This window comes from Athene cunicularia (assembly GCF_003259725.1).
Source record: "Athene cunicularia isolate RWA chromosome 9 unlocalized genomic scaffold, athCun1 chr9_part2, whole genome shotgun sequence".
Classification (NCBI taxonomy): Eukaryota; Metazoa; Chordata; class Aves; order Strigiformes; family Strigidae; genus Athene; species Athene cunicularia.
Window position 1 is genome coordinate 146,413 of NW_020799111.1, and position 20,300 is coordinate 166,712.

General features: G+C 41.0%; 1 protein-coding gene across 2 annotated transcripts; it reads right to left on the bottom strand.

The window, feature by feature from the left end:
• Window positions 1-95: 95 nt before the first annotated feature.
• Window positions 96-20,300, bottom strand: PASK (PAS domain containing serine/threonine kinase). 2 transcript variants are annotated; one of them, XM_026855549.1, is made up of 18 exons: window positions 20,258-20,300; window positions 19,651-19,864; window positions 18,363-18,598; window positions 17,219-17,389; window positions 15,802-15,942; window positions 15,112-15,246; window positions 14,134-14,427; window positions 13,641-13,788; window positions 12,034-12,208; window positions 9,551-10,866; window positions 8,708-8,889; window positions 6,739-6,906; window positions 5,832-5,957; window positions 5,154-5,288; window positions 3,434-3,621; window positions 1,893-2,026; window positions 751-897; window positions 96-556 (listed from the first exon to the last, which is right to left on the bottom strand). In XM_026855549.1, exons 2-18 carry the CDS (start codon window positions 19,826-19,828, stop codon window positions 414-416), a joined length of 4,017 nt encoding a protein of 1,338 aa, XP_026711350.1. In that variant the 5' UTR covers window positions 19,829-19,864; window positions 20,258-20,300; the 3' UTR covers window positions 96-413. The 2 variants fall into 2 exon arrangements, with proteins under 2 accessions (XP_026711350.1, XP_026711349.1); XM_026855548.1 differs by having other exon boundaries at window positions 3,422-3,621.

Genomic DNA, 20,300 nt, shown 5'->3' on the forward strand with positions numbered 1-20,300 from the left:
CTAGCCTTGGAAGGGGAGGGGGGCGTCCCACCCTTCCTACAATTCTGTGTCTGTTTTCAAGGCTCCTTTGTGCACACGAACTCCAGTCAACACCCCAGAGGGCAGTCGGCCAAGATAAAGGTGTTTATTCATTCACTTTTCAGACAGTGAAACTACATCTAAAAACAGCCAATAAAAATATATTCTGAGTCATGAACAATTTAAACAAGACATTAAAATCTTTTCCTTACAGCTTTAAAACACATCCTGTATAAGAACAAGTCTAAATGCTTATTAGCAAGCAGCTGTTCTGGATGAATCGTGCCCAGGCTGCCCTGTCCGCTGCTCATCCTTCTACAAGAGGGAAGTAGTAGCAACCTTTCTACAAGAGTGAAGCGCTTACAATTAATTCCTCTTGCTCCTTGAGTGGGGAGCTATCGTTCCACGGGGAGGGAGGTGTGCTGCTGAGTGGCAGGGAGCCCAGAGCTGACCCTGCACAGCTCGCTCTCCATGCTGGGAGCTGAGTGCCTGTCCCCACCTGCACACTCACCAGAGCCCTTTCTGGATCTGCTGCGTTCTAGGGAGAGACAGTGCGGGGTGAGCCGTAGATCCTGCCAGCCAGTATGCCTATCACCAAACAGAGCATGTCTGGGTATGGGCAGGCTACCTTCTGCAGCACCCTGCTGAGCACAGCTCGGCTTTCTCCGAGAAATCACTGCTGGGTGTGGGGGGGGCCCGCACGGAGGGGTAGCCCTTCAGTAGGGGTCTCACCTGTCACAGCAGAGCTGTAGACCTCTTCCCAGGTATAATCACCCAGGTTCACAGGCTGCTTCAGCCAGCAATTCTCTACTAACGTTGCCAGAGTCATGCGCTGCTCTGGAACAGGATGCAGCAGCCCAGTGATTAAATCCATGAGATCTGGGGAGAGACAGCAGTGAGAGAAACGGCTCAGGCTGTGTTTCAGGCATGCTGGGAATGCAAGATATGGTTTATATTCAAAGAATGCAGATTTTAATTACAAATCCTCCCCATTAATCTCTCATGCCGTACAGTTCTTCCACAGGCTTAGTCACACGTGCTCAGCTCTGGGAACGAGCTGAGTTTTCCAGGTTGTGAAAACAGAAAACTAAGCTCAGTTATGACACCAAGGAGGGCAGAAGTAGAAACGAATGCCGCAGAGGCAACCCTGACTCACTGTTTCCAAGCCCAGTCTTGCCCTGCAGTCATTCTGTGTTTAATCTGTGATTAAAGGTGCATGCAGGGGTGAGGGAAAGATTCCAGAATTCACCAGTCAACTGCAGCACCCTAAAGCCTTACAACCACAGTGCTCCTAAGGACCCCAAGGGAACTTGCTGATGCAGATTTCTTTTAGCCTGACATACAATTAGTTTTCCATACCTCCAACAGAAAACAAGGCCAATGTATTTCTCCTGTGAGGCCAAGCCATAAGATTCATTCAGAAATTACAAATTAACACATCCATCCTAAAAGTGACATGGCATTGATTGGCAATAGTTCAAGTGAGATAAAACTTGCATAAGAGTTACATGAGTGCCATTATTGATCTTAAAGTCATCTACTAGAGCAAACCTTCCCATCGGGCATTATTTGTTCTGGTTTTCTCGGGTATAAGCCTCACTTGGCAAGTTGCTAGGTTGAGTCATCATAATAAATGGGAGCTGGAATTTGAAACTAATAAACATACAGCAGATAGCTGTATTCATTGTGGGCATGAAGAACTGCAGAACTTACCTGAAAAGGATACCTCAGATAACTCCGCTTCATTGAGTATCTTTTAAAATCATTGCAGAGCACATTTGGAAGCATTTTTCCAGCCTTCCCCTTCATTTTCGGGGAATAAATACTTTCCCATGAGATCTGCTCATTTAGAAAAGCAAATGGGAAAAATTCACCTTTTGAGACAGGCCGAGGAGGATTCAGGACAGCTGCCACAGCCTCCTCCAGCTCACAGAAGGGATTCTCTCCCAGTACCAGGGTGTAAAGGGTGACACCAAGCGACCACATCTCGAGCTCAGGGCCATGGTACCTACACAGGAAAAAACTTCCTTAAACTCAGACTGCAAATACATAATTGTGTGCTAAAGAAACTCAAAAGAAAAAAGGCAGTTGATAGCCTTTATTTCCAATTTTTGTTTAACATAGGAAATTTGAGAATTCTATTAAGATTCTCACATGTTTGAGAAGCCTATATTATCCTTCTCTGTGAAAGAAAAACAACAAGAGAACAGCCAACCAATTTCAGTTGATGGGCGTGCACCTGGATTCCACATGCATAAACTGGTGACAAGAGAACTCAGGCCTCCTCCTGCTCCACTATAAGCCAAAACTATCAAGTAAATATTTAAATGGAAGATTAGACACTTAAGTGGAATCCCATTTGTCCCCTCCCACCCCTTTCAAAACAAAAGTTATTTGGAAATCAATATTAATTATTTACATTCCATCTGAGAAAAAGAGAGTTTCTTCACCCGGTGAGAGGCTGAATTCCCAGGGGCAGCCCTGCTTCATCTTCATCTTGTTTCCTGCAGGGATTTCCTCTCCTTGCATAGCTTTCTCCCCCCACCCCGTTAAGAGGAGCTGCCTGAAGGACCCATGAAAACAGCTGTGACATGAGAGCAAGATGACAGTTGTACATACAACAAATGTTTAGCACCCTGTCATGGTAAGGCTTCCCTCCAGGAGGCTACCAGCCTCCAGGTAAAGAGCACTCGAAGGAGGGAATAGAGAAAAGACAGCTAAGATTTGGACAGCACATCCGAGATAGCAGCAAGACAAGCTGCAAGGGAAGAATCCTTGAGCCCAGAGGAGCACAAAAATCAATGGGGAGATGAACAGTGATCAAACTGCAAAAAATTCATACAGGGAAGCAAGTAGGAAAGAAGGAAACAAGTGAGATGGGAGGGGGGAACTACAAAACCCAGACATGGTAAGCTGCAGATGCTCTACAGCAGTACTTGCTAATACCACCTCTCTAATGAACAGCTTTCAGCAGTGACACATCAGTGTGTTCATACGCAGGTATGGTTAGCAAACTGATGTACAGATTATGAAAGATTAAGGAAAAGACACATTCAGGTCACAACACATTCAGACTCTTCTACCAGGCTGGAAATGAAAATCATGGGCTTGTTCTCAAACTCAGCTTTGCAGTAGGACAGACATTAATACAAGGCTTTGCAAAATATCTGACCAGAATCAGAAAGTCTGTCAACAGACTGAGTCAGAAACAACTCCATAGATATTCAAGCCTTTACAAATAATTTCTGTGACCACAGTGCCCTAAATCTCACTGCAGTTTTCCGTGGTTAGATGCTCCAGCAGAGCTCCAATGGCAAAGCAGCTTGGCTTCTCTATTCCAGCCCTGCAGATGCACTTTTTTTGGTCAATGCACAAAAAAATTCCTTTTCAGAGAGTGACATACGGTTTGCCACACAGCACTTCTGGTGAGCAGTATTCAATTGTTCCACAGAAGGTATAAAACAGTTTGCCAGGTTCCAGGTAGGCAGCTGAACCAAAGTCCACTAATTTAATTGTGAAATCTTCAGCAATGACAATGTTTTCATCCTTGATATCTCTGTGAAGGATGTTTCTACAGCGGAGATACCCAACAGCTGATACAAGCTGAAAGAGAAGGAAAGAACTCGTGTTACTACTCAGAAGTGTCCTTCTGGATAATCTGCATGGCAACACAGAGTTCTGATAGCCATATTTTGGCTTGTTTTGAGACTACATAAACAAGATACAGATCCTAATTTTGGTAACTGGAAATGAACTCAGGCATGCCTGTCAGCAGTGCTGCAGTGGGTGTTACAATGCTCTTGGGAGAGAGACTTAAAAAAGCCTTTGCTTGCTTTCCTCTCACAAACGTGCAGGAAGATGACATGCTACAGTCACGATGTGCTTGGCTTTTTTGGTTAGAAACATCAGAGCTTACTGTTACAATCCTATAGGTTACTCTATTTTTATCCCAGTTTCATCTGGAGGGTCCTTTGATTTCTCTAGAAGGATATTACTGTGTGCCTCCAATACTGCAGGATGACAAAGCATTTAAGAGTGAAGTTTGGTATAAATAATGTAGTCACTCAAATTCCATTCTTCTTTCTGCACGATTCATGCTGTAGAGCCATAATTAAGAACAGCATCATAATTATATCACCTTGGAGACAATCATGATCCCTACCACAATACATTTGAGCAAGAAAAGCAGATGGCTGAGGAGAAAAGTTTCTGTTTAATACAAAGCTCCCTCTGCAGAGAAATACCTTACAGGTCTGAAGTAACCGAGCACTTGTACAAACTCAAGGTTGGCTTTGGAAGAGGGATTATCTGCCAGAGGTCCAAAGGGACCATAAACTGCAGTTTATGAATGCACACTGCACAGCAGACAGAGAAGGTGCATCACTTCAGCTACCATCTTCCACCAGCACCCCACGCCAGGGGCATATGGACACAGCTGTGTGTTACCATGTGCTGCATAATTCCTGCATACCTTAGAGTAAGGAATTTAGTCCAAAACACGAGGGGGAATTAGCTGGGGACTACTGTAGTGGTTAACTCAGTGAACAAAGGACAATTCAGCTCTCAGGCAAGCTCCTGACTCCCACTAAACTACCTTGAGGGGTTTTTTTGCATTATGCCATGTTAAAATCCAAGATCATTTCTTGATTTTAAATTCCTTAAGAAGCAGAGGACAGCCCTTTACATCCATAACCAAACTAAACCAAGTATTGATCCAAGTGAAAGTGTGGCTTTGAGTGAGGCTTGGGGCAACTTCTGTGTGCGTTCCTCCTCCCACAGAGGAAATGTAACTGCTACATGACTGGGTATGGTGGTGACAGGGGGGCTGTGCTGCTACAATCACAGCCAAGAGGCCATGGCTCTATGGGAAATCCTCATATCCATTAAGGTCCTGTAAAGGTTTCTTTGTTTGGAGGTTTACTTAGAAACCTCTAAAGGTTTCTGCAGGTAGCATTTCAGTTAGCCAGAAATTATCCCTACAAATTAATGAGGCACAGTTCTGCAGGTATTGAGCATAACTCCAATTCAGCATGCCTGCTGATTAGCCAGTAATTCTTTTGAGTGAAATAGGGTCCTGGTTCTTACATTAACCAAATCTTACCTACATGAGCCAGCTGTACATTCCCAGCTCTCACCTGTCTGAATATATAGCTTGCTAATGGCTCATCCAAGTTGGGCTGATTATCAATGAATGTAAAGAGATCCAGACCAGATCCATGCTTCTCCATCACCAGCTGGAAGAAGTGTTCATTTTCAAATACATCCAGCACCTATAAATAGCAGACTACTTTAATCACACGCTTCATCCTCAAACTGCCTTTGGAAAAAAAAAAAAACACAAAAAACCCCCAAAACCAAACACTGCTTTCCTCTCAGAGATATAATATATTATAGTATATTATAATCTTTGAAGTCTCGCTGAGCACAAATGTTTCTTGAAAAGAGAGCATAATTAAAGCTGAGAGCAGAATTAAAAGCAAGAGGAATTCTTTCTGGGAGAAAAAAATCCCAACAAATAAGAGGAATGAAGATATGCATCCTATCATCTTGAAATAACATACAGGCGTTTTTTTTTTGTTCAGAGTCACACCTTCAGTTCTATGTTTACATCAATTGTTTGGGGTAAAAGTGTTGAAGCAAGAGACAGTCTGCTGTAACAGAGGCTCCAAAACAATGCAGGATAGGGAGGGTCCTTTGTTTCCTGAAAAAGTAGATTTAATACATGACCCTTCCTCACTCCTGAAGAGGGACACAAGAGAGCAAAGGAACCATCTGAAACAGTTCAAACTGAATTCATGCTGAGTTCACTGTACCTTAATGATACTGGGGTGCTGCAGCTTCAACAGGACTGCAATTTCTTGAGTAACTCTCCCCAGATCAGGATCATCTACCCAGCAGTCCTCAAGCACCCTCTCCTTCCAGATGAACTTTACGATGACCTACAAAGACAACAGCATTCAGCATCACCTGCAAAAGTACGGCTTTAAGTGTTTTGCAAGTTATTTTCCAGGAGAAACGTTAGTGAATCATATCACTAGAAAGACAGAAGTAAGCCTGCTTATAGTATCTTTAAACATACTTAAACTAGTTTAGTTCTAGAAGCCAAATAATGCATAGAAATGGAATATATTTATTTTCTTTTTACTGATGCTGTGAATTCCAAAGGCTTTGACAGGCCAGCTCTGTTATCAACCCAGTTACAGCAGTGGTGACTTCTGGTATTAGGGGTACAGTGGAGGGAAACGAGCGCTCAACATCCATGGGGAGAAATACCAGAGCTTGCCTCTCAACACCCTGAATACTTCTGCTGATAAAGAGGAGGGTCCCATAAACTCTACATCTCTACTCCACATTCTTGAGTCATGGCACATTAAAGACTTTGAAGTCTGCCACTCTCTTTAGCAACAGAAGACTAAACCTTTAATCCTGTTAAGTTTATGAAGGAAGTATACTTCTTTCAACAGGTTAAATTAGCTACATGTTCAGTTTCATTCTGTGCCTGCTGTCTTAGGTAACACTCATATACTACCTCAATGCAAACATTTTACTATCTCGTTTCCATGAGGTTAGTGACTTCAGATTTCCGTTTAAACAAAGGAAAACCCCAGACTACTAAATAGCTGCTTTTAATAGTGCAGTGTTGACAGAATATGAACACTTTAACCTTTCAGTTTTCAACCTAAATAATTATTACAATGAGACCTAAAAGAAATATTTAACCTCCTCGTGATGTTTCTTGCCCCTGGCAGTCCAGACAAAGCCAAAAGATCCTTTTCCAATAAGACTAAGAGTGTTGTAATTTTTTGCGTATTCTCCTTCACATGCCCCTAATCTTTCAAGTTCTTCAGCTCTTCGGGAATTCTCAAAAAGTGAAGTTGATCTGATGGCCTAGGTACAGATAAAAAATAGCAAGAAAAAAATAAGTAAGCCACAGAGTCATGTTTATGAAATGAAGTAAATAACTGAAAAGAAAGCACACATCTGCAAGGACAGCTAAAAGGACTGATCTTTGGTTTTGATAGCAAGAACTGTATGTTGATGTAACCATCACTATAGGAGGCAAGTTAAGTCAACAGTCAGATCTCAGCAGCTACAAACACTGCTTAATTCAGAGAAAGATAAAGAAAACAAAAGCATATGCACCTTAGATGCTCGCACAAAATTCTCTGTGCAAGTAGGAAAATGAATTCATTGTGGTCTAACATCAAATGATTTTTTTTTGAGGAATAAGAAATAGGTCACTTTCAACATTGTAACTTTTCCATGATGAATATAAAAGATATTAACTTAACAGTGTTTATCAAACTTTCTGGTAAGATAGCATTCTAGCTCTGTAGATTGGTCTCTTAGCAGACACAAAGAGAAAACAAGTTCAAGGCATACCCTCCTAAATTTTAACACCCCAGTAAAATCCCGAGTAGAGAAACATTGCATGCCTTCCTGCCAAGGCCCGCAACACTGCACAAGAAATTACGTGAAGTTTTTCTTGCTCTGAGGATTGGGCTTGGGGAGGTCTCAGCAATTATTAGATCTCTCCACCAAAGACGGCATCTAAAATGCCCAGCAACAGGACATCTTTATGGCATACACAGTATTCCATGCCAAGAGGAAATACAACAAATCTCACAGGGGCACTTGTTTTGAATAGTGAAATTTGGAGTTATACATTAAATGATCAGAACTGCTTATATTTTGACACATGTGCACGTACATGGAAGATGATTTTCTAAAAGGAAAAAAAGAGCCACCTTATTACTGAGCTCTCAAAAGTCTCATGAAAAATATTTCAAATAGCGAGTTTTGCCAGTAGCCAAGTTTTTCCACTCACATCTACTTTGTCTTTCCGCTCACTGATGAAAGGTGAGGCAGTGGGGGAAAACTACATGTCTAATCTGCAGTACAAACAGCATCTCCTCAGTCCCCTGTAGTTTAGAACTGTCACCACTACATATGTACACTAAGTACACCACTACTTAGATACATGTGTGGTATCTAAGTTTGTATGTACTTCTCTGTTCAGGTCGTCATAAAATCCAGCTACCTATCTCAAGTGATCAAAGATACTATTTTCCCCTCTACAGCCTTGGTCAAAGTACCATCAGTTTCACATCCCATCACTAACTAAAAAGCAGACCTGAGCAGTCCTGTGTTTGAGTTTTACGGCTTTGAGATGCACCTACTGTTCAGCTCTGCGGTGTTGGCTCTCTGTACGCTATACCCCATGCAGCATCTTGAAAGGCAGCCAAAAACTGCAGTTTTCTTTTGCTGACGCAGCCAAACAATTAAAGATTTCAGCCTAGTATTTCCTTTTTTTAGTAATGTTGTGTCATTAGTGCCAGTGTGATTACCTTGATTTAAAAATTAATTTCATCACATCGGTGCAAATCTCTATTGTAGATGGACTTAAAACAGCCTAAGAACAAATTTAGAATTAGGTGCTTCTGTTGTTCAGACTGGAAAGGTAGCTACACAAAGCCAAACACACACTACCAGAAATGTCACCAAATAGCAATTTGTCCTTTTTACAACATTTCTTTTGACATAAAAATAGGGAAAAAAAGAAACAGCAATATCCACCCACCACCTCATGACATTATTTGAATTTGAAAAAAACTTTTCAACTTTAGCTTCAGTTTAAGTCAAATAAGGAGAGAAATGCTCAGTATTACACAACGGTAGAATTTCTTACTTCTCCGAGACTATGTGTAGAAAGATCTGCAATAGACTGGGCAGAGCTTGCTACACTGGAGAGCAAAAGCTGAGTCTTTGCTGCAGCTTCCTTCTGGCTCTGTAGGAGGTCTTTCACCACCCAGACACAGAAAAGTATGGCAGGGTCCTGCAGTTCTACACGTTTCACTTCAAAGAGTATACCTGTAGAAACAGGTGAGGAAGTTAAGAGGGTAGAATGAAAACTTTAGTGTTGAATGAGATCACAGACATTTTAGGACAAAATTCTGAGCTCTTGAAGTGAATTCCTCCATTATTCATTTGGGGAACACCTAGTCAGTAAGGAACCATCAGAGGGGCTGACAAATGCACAGCTACTCTAGAGATACTTGGCAGCTACCTCCATAGTTCCCACCACCTGGCAAAAACTTTTGTCCAATTGTGATTATTAATTTCACACTGTTATTCTAAATTACATAAAAATGGGGATTTTATAGAATAAGCCACAGAATCCAGCTGAAGGAGCAAACAAAACAAATTCCATTACACAATTTAAATACAAGTTTTACAATGGAGTTTGTGTTTTCTGTTCAGAAGTAATCAGGTTCAAACCTTTTAATTGTGTTTTGGGAATATTTCTGACTATTCAGTCTGGATTAATTTTTTAATAACTTTGTATTTTATATCACCTGCTTTTCCTATACCCTCTGAGTAGACTTAAATACCATATTTCTAGATGCTAGAGTTTCTTGCTTCCTCTCCTCTGTGAGCTTCTAACCAGAATTGTTTGCCTTCTGCAAAAATGTGGGTGAAAAAGAGCATCCTGATCAGAGTTTTGGGAAGGGAAGAAATAGGCTTAACTTACTTAATTGTAAACCATCTCTGTGACAGCAATTCCCAGCATAGCTGCCTTCCAGTATCTCCAAGGTCAGAGGAGCTGCTGGACTCAGTCTTCCTTCTCCTTTCACTGGGGTTGATGTTACCTGTATCTCCATGTTTTGCTGCCCCTGCAACTGACCGTCTTCTTTAGGACTACCTTTGCTTTTCAGAGGGTTTCTGTTGACATTGTTCCCCACAGTCTCTGCAACAGTTTCTGGCTTCTCAAGAAATGCTTGGGAAAATTCTTCAGAGTTTTCTAAATGCCTTTGGGAGGCCAGCCACCCAGAACCACCTTCTACGGCAACACCATTCAACAGCTGCTTTTCTTGCCCAGTTGAAAAGACACTGTTTTTCTGAGTTAGCATATTGCCTGAAGCTGAGTCCGCTGCATCAAAGGAGGATGATCCTACAAGAGTTGTAGTAATATCTAAACAATTGTCTGAGTACCCCTTCATGCCAATATTCAGACCCAGTACCTCAAGACCAGAGTAAATACAATTCAGCTCAGTGTCTGATTCTTTAACATCTTCAGAGGCTGTGGCAACCCCTGGTGCAGAAGCACTGTAACCCATTTTATTTCCTAAGCAAGTATCATGGGTAGCATTTCTTCTATTTGCAAAGAGGGATGAAGCATCATTCAGCAGGCAGTTTTCAACAACAGTGTGGTCAAGGCTGGAATGTTTTGCATCACACATCAAGTTTGGTTTTGACAACTGCCCTGTAACCAAGTGGCTTTGAAAGTCTTGTCTGCAGTCTGGTGGTGTCCCAGACCACGGCTCATCTATTATTGGTGTTCCAGGTGAGTTACAAGCAACATTAGAAGGTGGCTTAATTGGGCCACAGGGTTTACTATCTAGCTTGTCTTCTAGCCTAGAACAAACGTGCAACCAGGCAACATTTTCTGAAGAAGCTTGTCTCCAGGCATCAGTGGAGCATTGATGCTTCAGCATTTCATATGGTAACCTACAGATCTGTAGACAATTTACTTCCTTAAGGTCTTGCTGATGAACCTGTAATTGGTTAGGCAAGATACTAGTCTCATTGGCATTTTGAGTCTCAGATGGGCCAGATACTGCATTATCATGGCTTTTTACTGGAATCTTCATGTTCAGACCTAAATCCAACTGTTCCGTATCAGGTGATATGGGAGGGAGCCTTGCAGAGACCATCTTTTGAGAATTATTTGATCTTGCAGTTTCCACTGTTCTACACTGTTCCACTGCTCTGATTCTGTCAAGCCAGGTGTCAGGGTAAGGCTCTCTATGGTGGGCTGACAGCCCATTGGTAGCAATGCTGTCTTCCCTGCAAGGATTCAAAATTATTAGTGATATCGTGGTGACAAAAGCACAAGAAAACCATCATACTATATACTACCCGCTCTTCTGTTACTACGGTCACTATTTAAAACCTGCATCTATTGTTTTATTTTTAAGTTTAAAAGAAAAAGGCAGAAAGCTGCTGGCAGAGGCATCCAAAAATCCTAACAAATTCCATCTTGAGCAAAGAAGAGCAGGTACACTCGAATAGCACTCTTTTCCTACAGATTACTTCCTTCTCTAGCTTAATTTCTAAATATATATCATAGATCATATCCAGCAACAGAAAGCCAACACACGTGGCAGGATACTTCCAGTCTTGAGAACAGAAGATCCCTTGTCTATCCAACAGAAGATGGATGCCCCCATCCATCAGTTTAACCATGGTTCGTTGAAGCCCACAGCACAAGGTATTTTGCAAACATTTCTATTAGTAAAAATGCAAGGTAGAAAAACAATCCATGCAGCAGAGCACTTACAATCCAAGTATGATATGAGAGACATAAATCCACATAAATCCAGAGCACAAGGAAACAGTGAGACTATCAGTCTCTATAAAGCAGCAAGAACTGTGCTGTAATTGTCTATATATTAAAAAGGACAGTAAATCTTTTCTGAGGGTTAGAATTGTTAATGTGTAAGGCTTAAAATTTCAAGACAAACCACATGCATCACATAGGTACTTGTGCAGAACATCTAAACTTGTGACAGGAAAAAGACCTGGAAAGGTAAAATAAAGATGGCTGGACTCTAGTAACACAGTGCCCCATTTTAATGGATAGCCTGACAGTTACACCAAGCACCAGAAAAATAACATTTAGAATTAATTCCAGGTAACCTGGTTTCAAGTGCAAAACCAGCTGTTGGATACCATAGGAAATAAACATCCACTATTTCTGATTTAGCAAAGATAGAGCATTCCCTAGCCTGGGTGAAGCATTTAGGTTGTACAGATTTTAAAAAAAATCTAAGCAGGCAAAACTCAACCTGTCTTGCAAATAACAGCACTCAGATTCTAAAGAGAGCAAAGTGCAGAAAGCTGTTATTACACCTTCCCACAGACATCACAGAGGTGAAAAAACAGCGTTTGCTGGTGATTGTCACCATGACTCTTCATTTTTCAAAGTGAATATGCAGTCCGTGAAATGCCTACCTGTTAGAGGGTGTAGATGCCACTTCAGGAGGTGAGGGAGTAGAAAAGGAACTGATCTCATTGTTTTGTTTAGTCTCATAATGTATTAATTTGTCATCTTTTTGTCTTGGTTCCCATTTCTGCTCTTCATCTCTTGACGGAAAGCTTGCTAAAGATGCAGCCAAGAAGCTGCTGTCTGTACCAAACAAGAAACAAAACCATAACAACTTAACCTTTTATGTTTAGCTTTAGTTAAGAGACTTCAGTGATTAAAAACAATGTTGGAACTGCCTTGGTCTGTCTCATCCTTAAGGAAATGAGTATAAAAGACTTGATTAAGGCAAAGTGGTCCAATTATGAGCACTCCACTCCAATTTGGCCTGAGAAATCATCACATGCAGGAAGCTAAATGTTGCAGGGCTGCTAAAATCTGCTTTCCTATCAAAGTTCTTGGGCAGGTATTAGCCTCCTGGGTTAACTACTTGGATTGAAGTTCAGAGACCTAAAAAAAGGCCAATGACCAGAGAGTGGAATTAAAGTGATTATACAAGTAGCAGCAGCAAAAAGAAGCCCAAAACACATACACTGCTCATTCCAAACACTTAAAATGAAAAGGTTTAGACTGTATTTATGTAACTCACTGAAACTGCAAGACAACAAAAGTATAGAGCCTAAACGTGAGAAAGAATAAGACCTTTTTTCCCCAGTGACAGATTGAGAGAAAAGCATGAGCTTGAAAGATGAAGTCAACCAAGCGTTGTTGCTGCAGAAGGTAATGAGTGAACAGATCTAGGTTGGAATCCAGAACAATCCTTTCATTTAGTAAAGGCTGAGTGCCAACAATGCTTCCTCACTGAAGAACTGAATCACTCCTAGATTAGAGGCATCACTTCATCAAAGAATTACCTAAGAAATTCCACCCTGTCTACCAACTCTTCTTTGTTCCAGCAGTGTGAGTTGGTTTCAATACAGATACGCATTTCTAAGCAAAGACAAGAGAAAAATAAACCAAAAATTCCCCAAAAAAACAAAGGAGACAAAACCAGCATAAAAGATCTCTTGTGATACAGATGAAAGTATGTGCACTTGCTTATGTTCTTGGTTTTGGGCAGAGCTAGATGGAGAAAGACAGATTTGGAGACATGAGGCTTCCTTGCTTGTTTATTCCTGTTGTGTTCAGAGAAATAAAATTCTGATAAATTCTTTTTAAATGCAGCAAGATGCATCAGAGTATGTGATGCCTCCTAACTGAAACAACACAGCAACACTGAATATTAGCCAGCAATATGAGCCAATTCAGAAGAATATTAGAATTTTCCCTTAAAATATTAGTCCTAAGTATCTACAGCTCTGTTGCAATACTGTCACAAAAGCTGTATTTTACATGTATTAAAACATCAGAGATCCTAACAGGGGAGGGAGGGAAAGGGAAGTGATCGTTAAGTACAAAGCATGCTCTGTTACCAGTGTAATTTCTAACTTGTCTATTCAGTTTTATCTTCTTAGCAACAGAGAGAACAACCTTAGTTATAATGCAAATCTAATTTAAAAACTGCACGGAGGTACATTGCTTTTACAAAGCAGGTTCCCATGTTCTCAGGCAAATCTCTTGTCTCCATTCATTCTACCTTTGTTGCAGCAGCCAGAGCCAGTTGTATCTTCAAACATGCACTCACTCTCTGTCCCTATGGAGTCATCAAGAGGAGGTAATGGCAAAGAACAGTCGCTGCTTCTCTCCATGTTGTTATAGAAACCAGGGATCAGGAACGTAATGTTCTAAAACACAGAAAGAAACCTTATAAAGCTAAGCTGTCACAGGTTGGGGGCAATTGCTAACAATCCACGTTTGTGGACCTGTTCCTGATGAACAGCCTGACAAAAATGATCCACATGACTGATGGAGAATATATACCTGCTATCCATCCTAGCTCCTCAGCCCTGCAAGACTTAGCAATTACAGCAAGGGAATTTGTCTATCATACTACAGCTCACTGGACGAACACATGGAACACACAGGTTTGGCAACAGACAGAAATGAGTGTAAAAGATGACTTTACAATTCCAATGGATAGGCTGCCAGACATAGCAGTCTTTTGGAAGGGATTAAAATTCCTACCTTACCTTTCCCAACAGTTCTTTCTCCTCATAGCCGAAGAGCATTAAAGCAAAACTATCCTTGATGCCACAGATGGTTCCATCTGACTGGACAGTAATAAGACCACTGATGGTGGAGAAAACCACAACTGTTGCAGAGTAACAATAGCCTGTAAAAGAGCCACCTTCTTCTGTGTCCAGAACACCATATTTCTGCATTGTTGCTTGGTCCTCCTCCAGAAGATTTACTTGCAGCTTTAAACTGAGAGGAAACATGTTACCCTCTCTGGATTGGCCTACAGCTTGCTGGATCTTGAGGTTCTAAATTAAAAAAAAAAAGAACCAAACAACTAACAAACCAGAAAACCACTAACCAACCAAATGTTTTGTTTTTATTTCAGTATTCACATAAAATTACACAGAAATGTTCTCGGGGAAAAAAAGATCAGGAAAAGAAAACAAACCAATCCTGTGACTATCAAAATGCACAAAATCTGGTCTTCTAAGGATTTGGAAACTAGTGTGGAACTCCTGTATGAATATCTTGATGACAAAGACCAAGAAAGTCCATGCTGCAGCTTGGCTCAGCCAATGAGGCATTAATCAAGGTCTCTTTCAACTACCTAGCTGCACGTTTTCATGGCATATGCAAGATCTGGGTATTCTTTTTTAGACTTTCACTCCTCAGACAGACAAGACTGAAACTGGATAAAGAATCTGAATGAATTTTAGGGAGCTGACAGAGACAGCATTGTTTCTTAAAAAGCCAGGATTGGAGAAAAGTGTCTTTTCTTTTACCAAGACAGATTCCACAGTGAGAGATCAAGCTTGGTCTTTTTCCTAGTTAGGAAATATTCAGACAGCAGCTCCACAAATAAGAGGCATACCCTTTTTCAGGGGACTTACACTTCCCTCTGAAAAGGCTTTCTTCTGTTATATAAGGAGGAAAAGCAGGGTACACCTATGTTCCAAATGGGAAGAACATGGCTGGTGCTTATACTATACCTTTGGCATTTTTTTGCCTGGAGGAGGGATCTGCACAGAAGGAATCAGGTCCTTCATGTGGAGCCCAACTACTTCTTCCAATGTTGGGTAGCCATGGAGATGGGCAAAAAGGAGGTCACATGATGTAATCTCTCCCTTGGGAAGAAAATTTACAGTACTATTTTAATTTTAGCCACAGTCCACTCAATCCTTTAAAAGTTCCTGCAAATACATAAGCAAATGGCAGGAAGTTTCATTCTGCAGTCGCTACATGGATACAACTACCCCAGTAAAAACAAAAAGCATAATGCAATACTTCTCTGACATGGTCAGGCAGAGAGCCTGCCCCTTGCTGTAGGGGAGAAGCAGGGGAGTCCAGTGCTCCTCACACAATGTTTCCTCAGCAAGCTGATCCCTTCACAAGAGGACCCCTGCCATGAATAATCAACCCCCTGCCAAACCATCACTATTCAAGTCTAAGACATCCCCAGAGGAGACACAGTGTATTTAATGAGACTTGTCAAATACATCCAGGTGAGCTGTATGGACGAAATATGCACAGGTCCTGCATGTGCAACCTGCTTTCAGGCAGTGCTAGGTACACACTTCATGTTCACAAACAGTAACGTCCCTACTGGCTTTTAGACATGTTTCATTCACCCACAAACTCTCACAACTGCAGTCTCATTTGACCATTAGAAAAACACTCACATCAGCCCTGAAGGAAACCGAAGATGAAAGTCTCTCCACCGGTTCCAGCACAACCACACAACACTGGTTGTCCTTGTCTCTTATTCGCCTCAGCCAGACCAAGACAGGGATCTTCTCTTTGAGACGGCCTATAACATCCACCTTTCCAGAGGATTCAGAGGTGTAGTCATCATTTAGGAAGACTATGGTTACTTAGTAAGAATTTCAAACAATAAGATACCAAGCCATGATATCTCCCTGCCATTGTTAGAAAAACATTGTTTCTTGACCACTTATTAGTTTCTGATTGAACAAAAGACAGTTTTAAAATAGAGATTAAAAGGTCTGCACTGATCATGCATAAAATGTTGTTGCTTTTTTATCTTCTCTCCCTGCCTCAGGAAGACTAAAGACCAATCTAATAGCTTGCATTTAGTGAAAGGGCCTTTCAGAGATGCCTTCTTTAAGGGATGTCCCATGGTGCTAATGAATACTCATTAGTAAACATAGTTCTTACTTTCAGCTGCAAAAATAGTTTAATTTCCTATGGTGAGAGATTCTTCTCAAATCTTATATCCTGCAGTGTTCAGATCAGCCTTTTATCATTTTTACATGACCTTGACAGAATGGGTTTATGAATCACACAGTGACTCCTATAAAGTACTTGGAATGGCTACAGTTTAGAATTAGTGCCTTTATCAGACGTTTAATTCAATCTTGGATTTTACTGAATCAAACTTAGGTGTTTATTTGTTCTCTCGTATCCAGCTGAGGATTCAGGAAGATCAAGCTCTGAGGTGCTGACAATTTCAGTACAAAAATAACACACTAGGAAGAATATGAGCTCATTTTCCAAATATTTTCTAGTGATAGTTCACAACAGCAGCAAAAGAAAATAATTTAGAGACATTTCGCATGCAATTCTCTTATAAACAACCCCACTATAGGCAAAACATCACTTCCAGTCTTCTGTACCAACTAGGGTGCTTTGTCACAAACATTTCACAGTATTTGACAGAGTTGTAACTTCACAATACACACATAATATGCAATTAAGATAAATTTAAAAATATTTTAAAAGACTAGACAATCAGGAACTTTTCCATAATAGATTTTTCCACGTTAAGCAATTATATTGATTTAAAAAAACCCCAACCTTTAAGTTCTGATTTGGTCAAGTCATCATGACTATACATGTTGGCAGCAGCAAGGCTCTCACAGGTGCCTCCCAAACCATCTTTTCCCCTCTGAATTCCCACATCTACAAACTTTTAAACCAAACAGTCCTACAAATTACATAATTGCCAAATGCCCAGACTTAAATATATCAGGAAATTATATCAAAAATGTCAAAAAAAACCCAACCCCAAACCCCAAATCAACGCCTACAAAAAACACTGCATATGGTGGGGAATATTTCCTTGAACATTTCACATACCACAGTTCCTGAAACCAGCGATGAACATTCATCAGTTCCTATATACTCCTCACCCACAGCTTCCCACACCTCTTGGCTGGATTTGGATATCAAGAAGGACAGCTTTTGACCAATGAGTTCCTGACTACTGCACCCAAGCAGCTTGCAGGCTTTGTCATTAGCCACTAGGATCTAGAAAAGCAGAAAAAAAAACACCAAAACAAAACAAAGACTAAAAGCTGTAAACTTTGTTAATAGATCATCATCATCTCCTCAGGTTGTTCTAATTCCTCTATGTGAAAGTGGAATGGTTCTTTAAATTTCTGAATTCTTCAAAACCAGTTTACTAAAGCTTCTTATTCTAGGACATCCCTTGCCCTCACATTTTCTTGGTTAAGAGGGTTTGCTTTCCTTTTAGGTTTCCCGCTTTCTTTTAACTGCCTACCGGCTCCAGCCTCTTGTGTTGCTTAAACAATTACAACCACGGAGGCAAAACCACAAAGCTGTATTTGCAAGCAAAGCCTGGGCAGACCACAAAATTTTATCCACACCTGAAGGCATACGGTAATCACACCAGTCACTGCCATAACTTAAGCCTGTGTTAGAGACCAAGGCAGGATTAAATGCCTTTAAGATGGGTAAGCTTGAAATGTCAGTTCAAGTTAAAAATGGCAGAGACCCTTAAAGTTTTCAGTACTTAATTTTATATTAGTGTTTACTCTCAGGACAAAGCCAGAGAAATTCTCTCTTTCCCAATGCAAAAGGCTATTTACTGGGCAAATAAAGACACCTCATGCCACCACAAACACATCCCAGGGTTGGAACTTATTAGACAGGTAGCTTGAGGCACATACTGCTTTTCTTCCCTCATGCCACTTCACAGCTGCATTCTTTTTTATTCCCTTTTTTGGTTTGAAAAAAAGACTCAAGACATCCATGCTCCTGATACCATCTTGTATATTTTGCTAACTACAACCTGCAATAGAAATAAATGTATTGCCAGTCTTTACAAGACCACTGAACTTAAGCAGACAATAAAATGCCTTCATGATGCTCTGATTACCTGAAGACACACATGAGAGTAACAGGCATTTTAACCTGTCTAATGTCATACAACCTAAACTAGTTACAACCTGCTAAATTTAACAGTTACTACTGCAAATACCTCTGTTGTGTTGACATCCACGGTGAAGATGGCTTTGTTTGGATTGCGTGAAGGAGTTGAGAGGTGCCGGCTGGATTCCTCCACAGCGAGTGCATGCAAAAAGAAGCGAGAAGCAGAACTTCCAATGGAAGTGGAGAGAGAGGCAGAATCCCACTGAGCCCACAAGTTACCAGTTTTGCTAGTACAAATGTTATGAGCTGCCAGTGAAGACAAACAGTAAGAGCTCCATTTATCCCCTGTGAGAAGATAAAGATCAGCTATGTAGCTATAACAGTCTACTACAAGGAGTATTAGAGGAATGAATAAAAAAAATTAGTTGTCAGCTGAAGCAACCTGCCAAGTAATCCCGAAATATATGCTTCTATATTTTTTAAGAAATTACAAGAAAATAAAATCAATTAAACTAAAGAAGACAGAAACAATTCTAATAAACATCTATTTTGAATCACAGCTCCTGGAACAATTAAACTCAGTCCATAGGCTAGAAAAAAATTGCCAACATCTGTAACATTCAACCAGACTAGACAACTTTTATTTTTCATTTAAGAGTTTAAAAATCTCTCAGGAGAGTTTTGAAATCTTTCAAGTTAAAATTGAAACTGTTATTAAATATAAATTAAATATTAAATATAAATAGTGTTTTCAAGCCCTTATTAGGCAGAAGCCAGTTAATTTACTGTTCACAAGACATGACACTAAAATACCTGTGTTGACACCAACGTTTTATTTTACACAACGCCAAGTGATTGTACTACAGTTTTCCAAAGGTCTGCCTGTAATAAATGTTTCCCTGAGAAGCAGCATCAGCAGCCAAATGTCATCATTCCACTCTCAAAACAGTAAGCAGTTTTGAAGGTTTAGCAGTACTGGAAGAAGCATTATGAACAACTCATCACAAGGACATCTGCATTTATGCACCACATTCAGTATGAATATGCTCATTGTGATAAAACAGGGAGGCCTGTATCTGGGTTCACTGTAAACTGCAAAGTTCTTCCCCTCCTAACAGAATCCAGTATATCATCCTACTCGTCATTTGGAAATTTTCTGTGTTTTAAGTAACAACACAAGATGACAGGGTGGTCCAATGGCAGGCAATAAGGGTTTCCCAGGGACAAGAACAAGTGCAGAGCACTATCCAGCAACAAAGCCTGTAGTAATCTGTGGCTTAGATGATTATTGCTATCACCTCTAGGTTTGGGGGAGGGAAAGAGGAAGGTCTGAAACCATCTAAAACACATCATCTTCACTAACAACACATGAACTCAATCTCAAATGCTGTGCTCACCAGACAGAGAAGCTCTAAGCCGGCAGAGTTGAGAGAGCTGACTTTTCCTGCTTTTGCTGGCACAGGGGTAGGATCTACTTATCTTATCAGAGTCATTCAAGTGAGCAAGGGCTAAGCCTACTGATGAAGGCAGAAGGCCCCCTTCCGAGGGGCTATAAGCCTTGGCTGCCATAATCATTCACTGGTTGCTACACCACACCTAGGGAGCCACCACCTGTAACAGAAACATAAGAAATCCAGTCAGCCTTACAGTGAGGCGCTAACACTCAGGATGCTGGTAGGTAACAATGCCTTCTAACCCCAAGCACAGCTCTGTAAGCTAGTTACACACCTTCTGGCACACCCTGATCAACATGTGGTCTGTGTTGTTAATGCAAAGGTGGCTCTATTGACCATTATATAGGACACCTGCGATGGGCAGAACACCTCCACCATATTTCTGCAAGGACTACCAAGCACCCAGTCGCCACTCTCTTCTCACTCCTGCTCGTTTTAAAAAGCAAAAGCTTTGGTAATTTGGGAAGTCATTCCCAGCGTTGAGACAGCACACCCCCTCCCACACAGGGTACTGCCCGCCCCGCCCACCTTCCCGGGGCTACAGTCCTACCCCGCCAGCAATGAGGATCCGGCACGGCCCTGGCCCCGGCCCC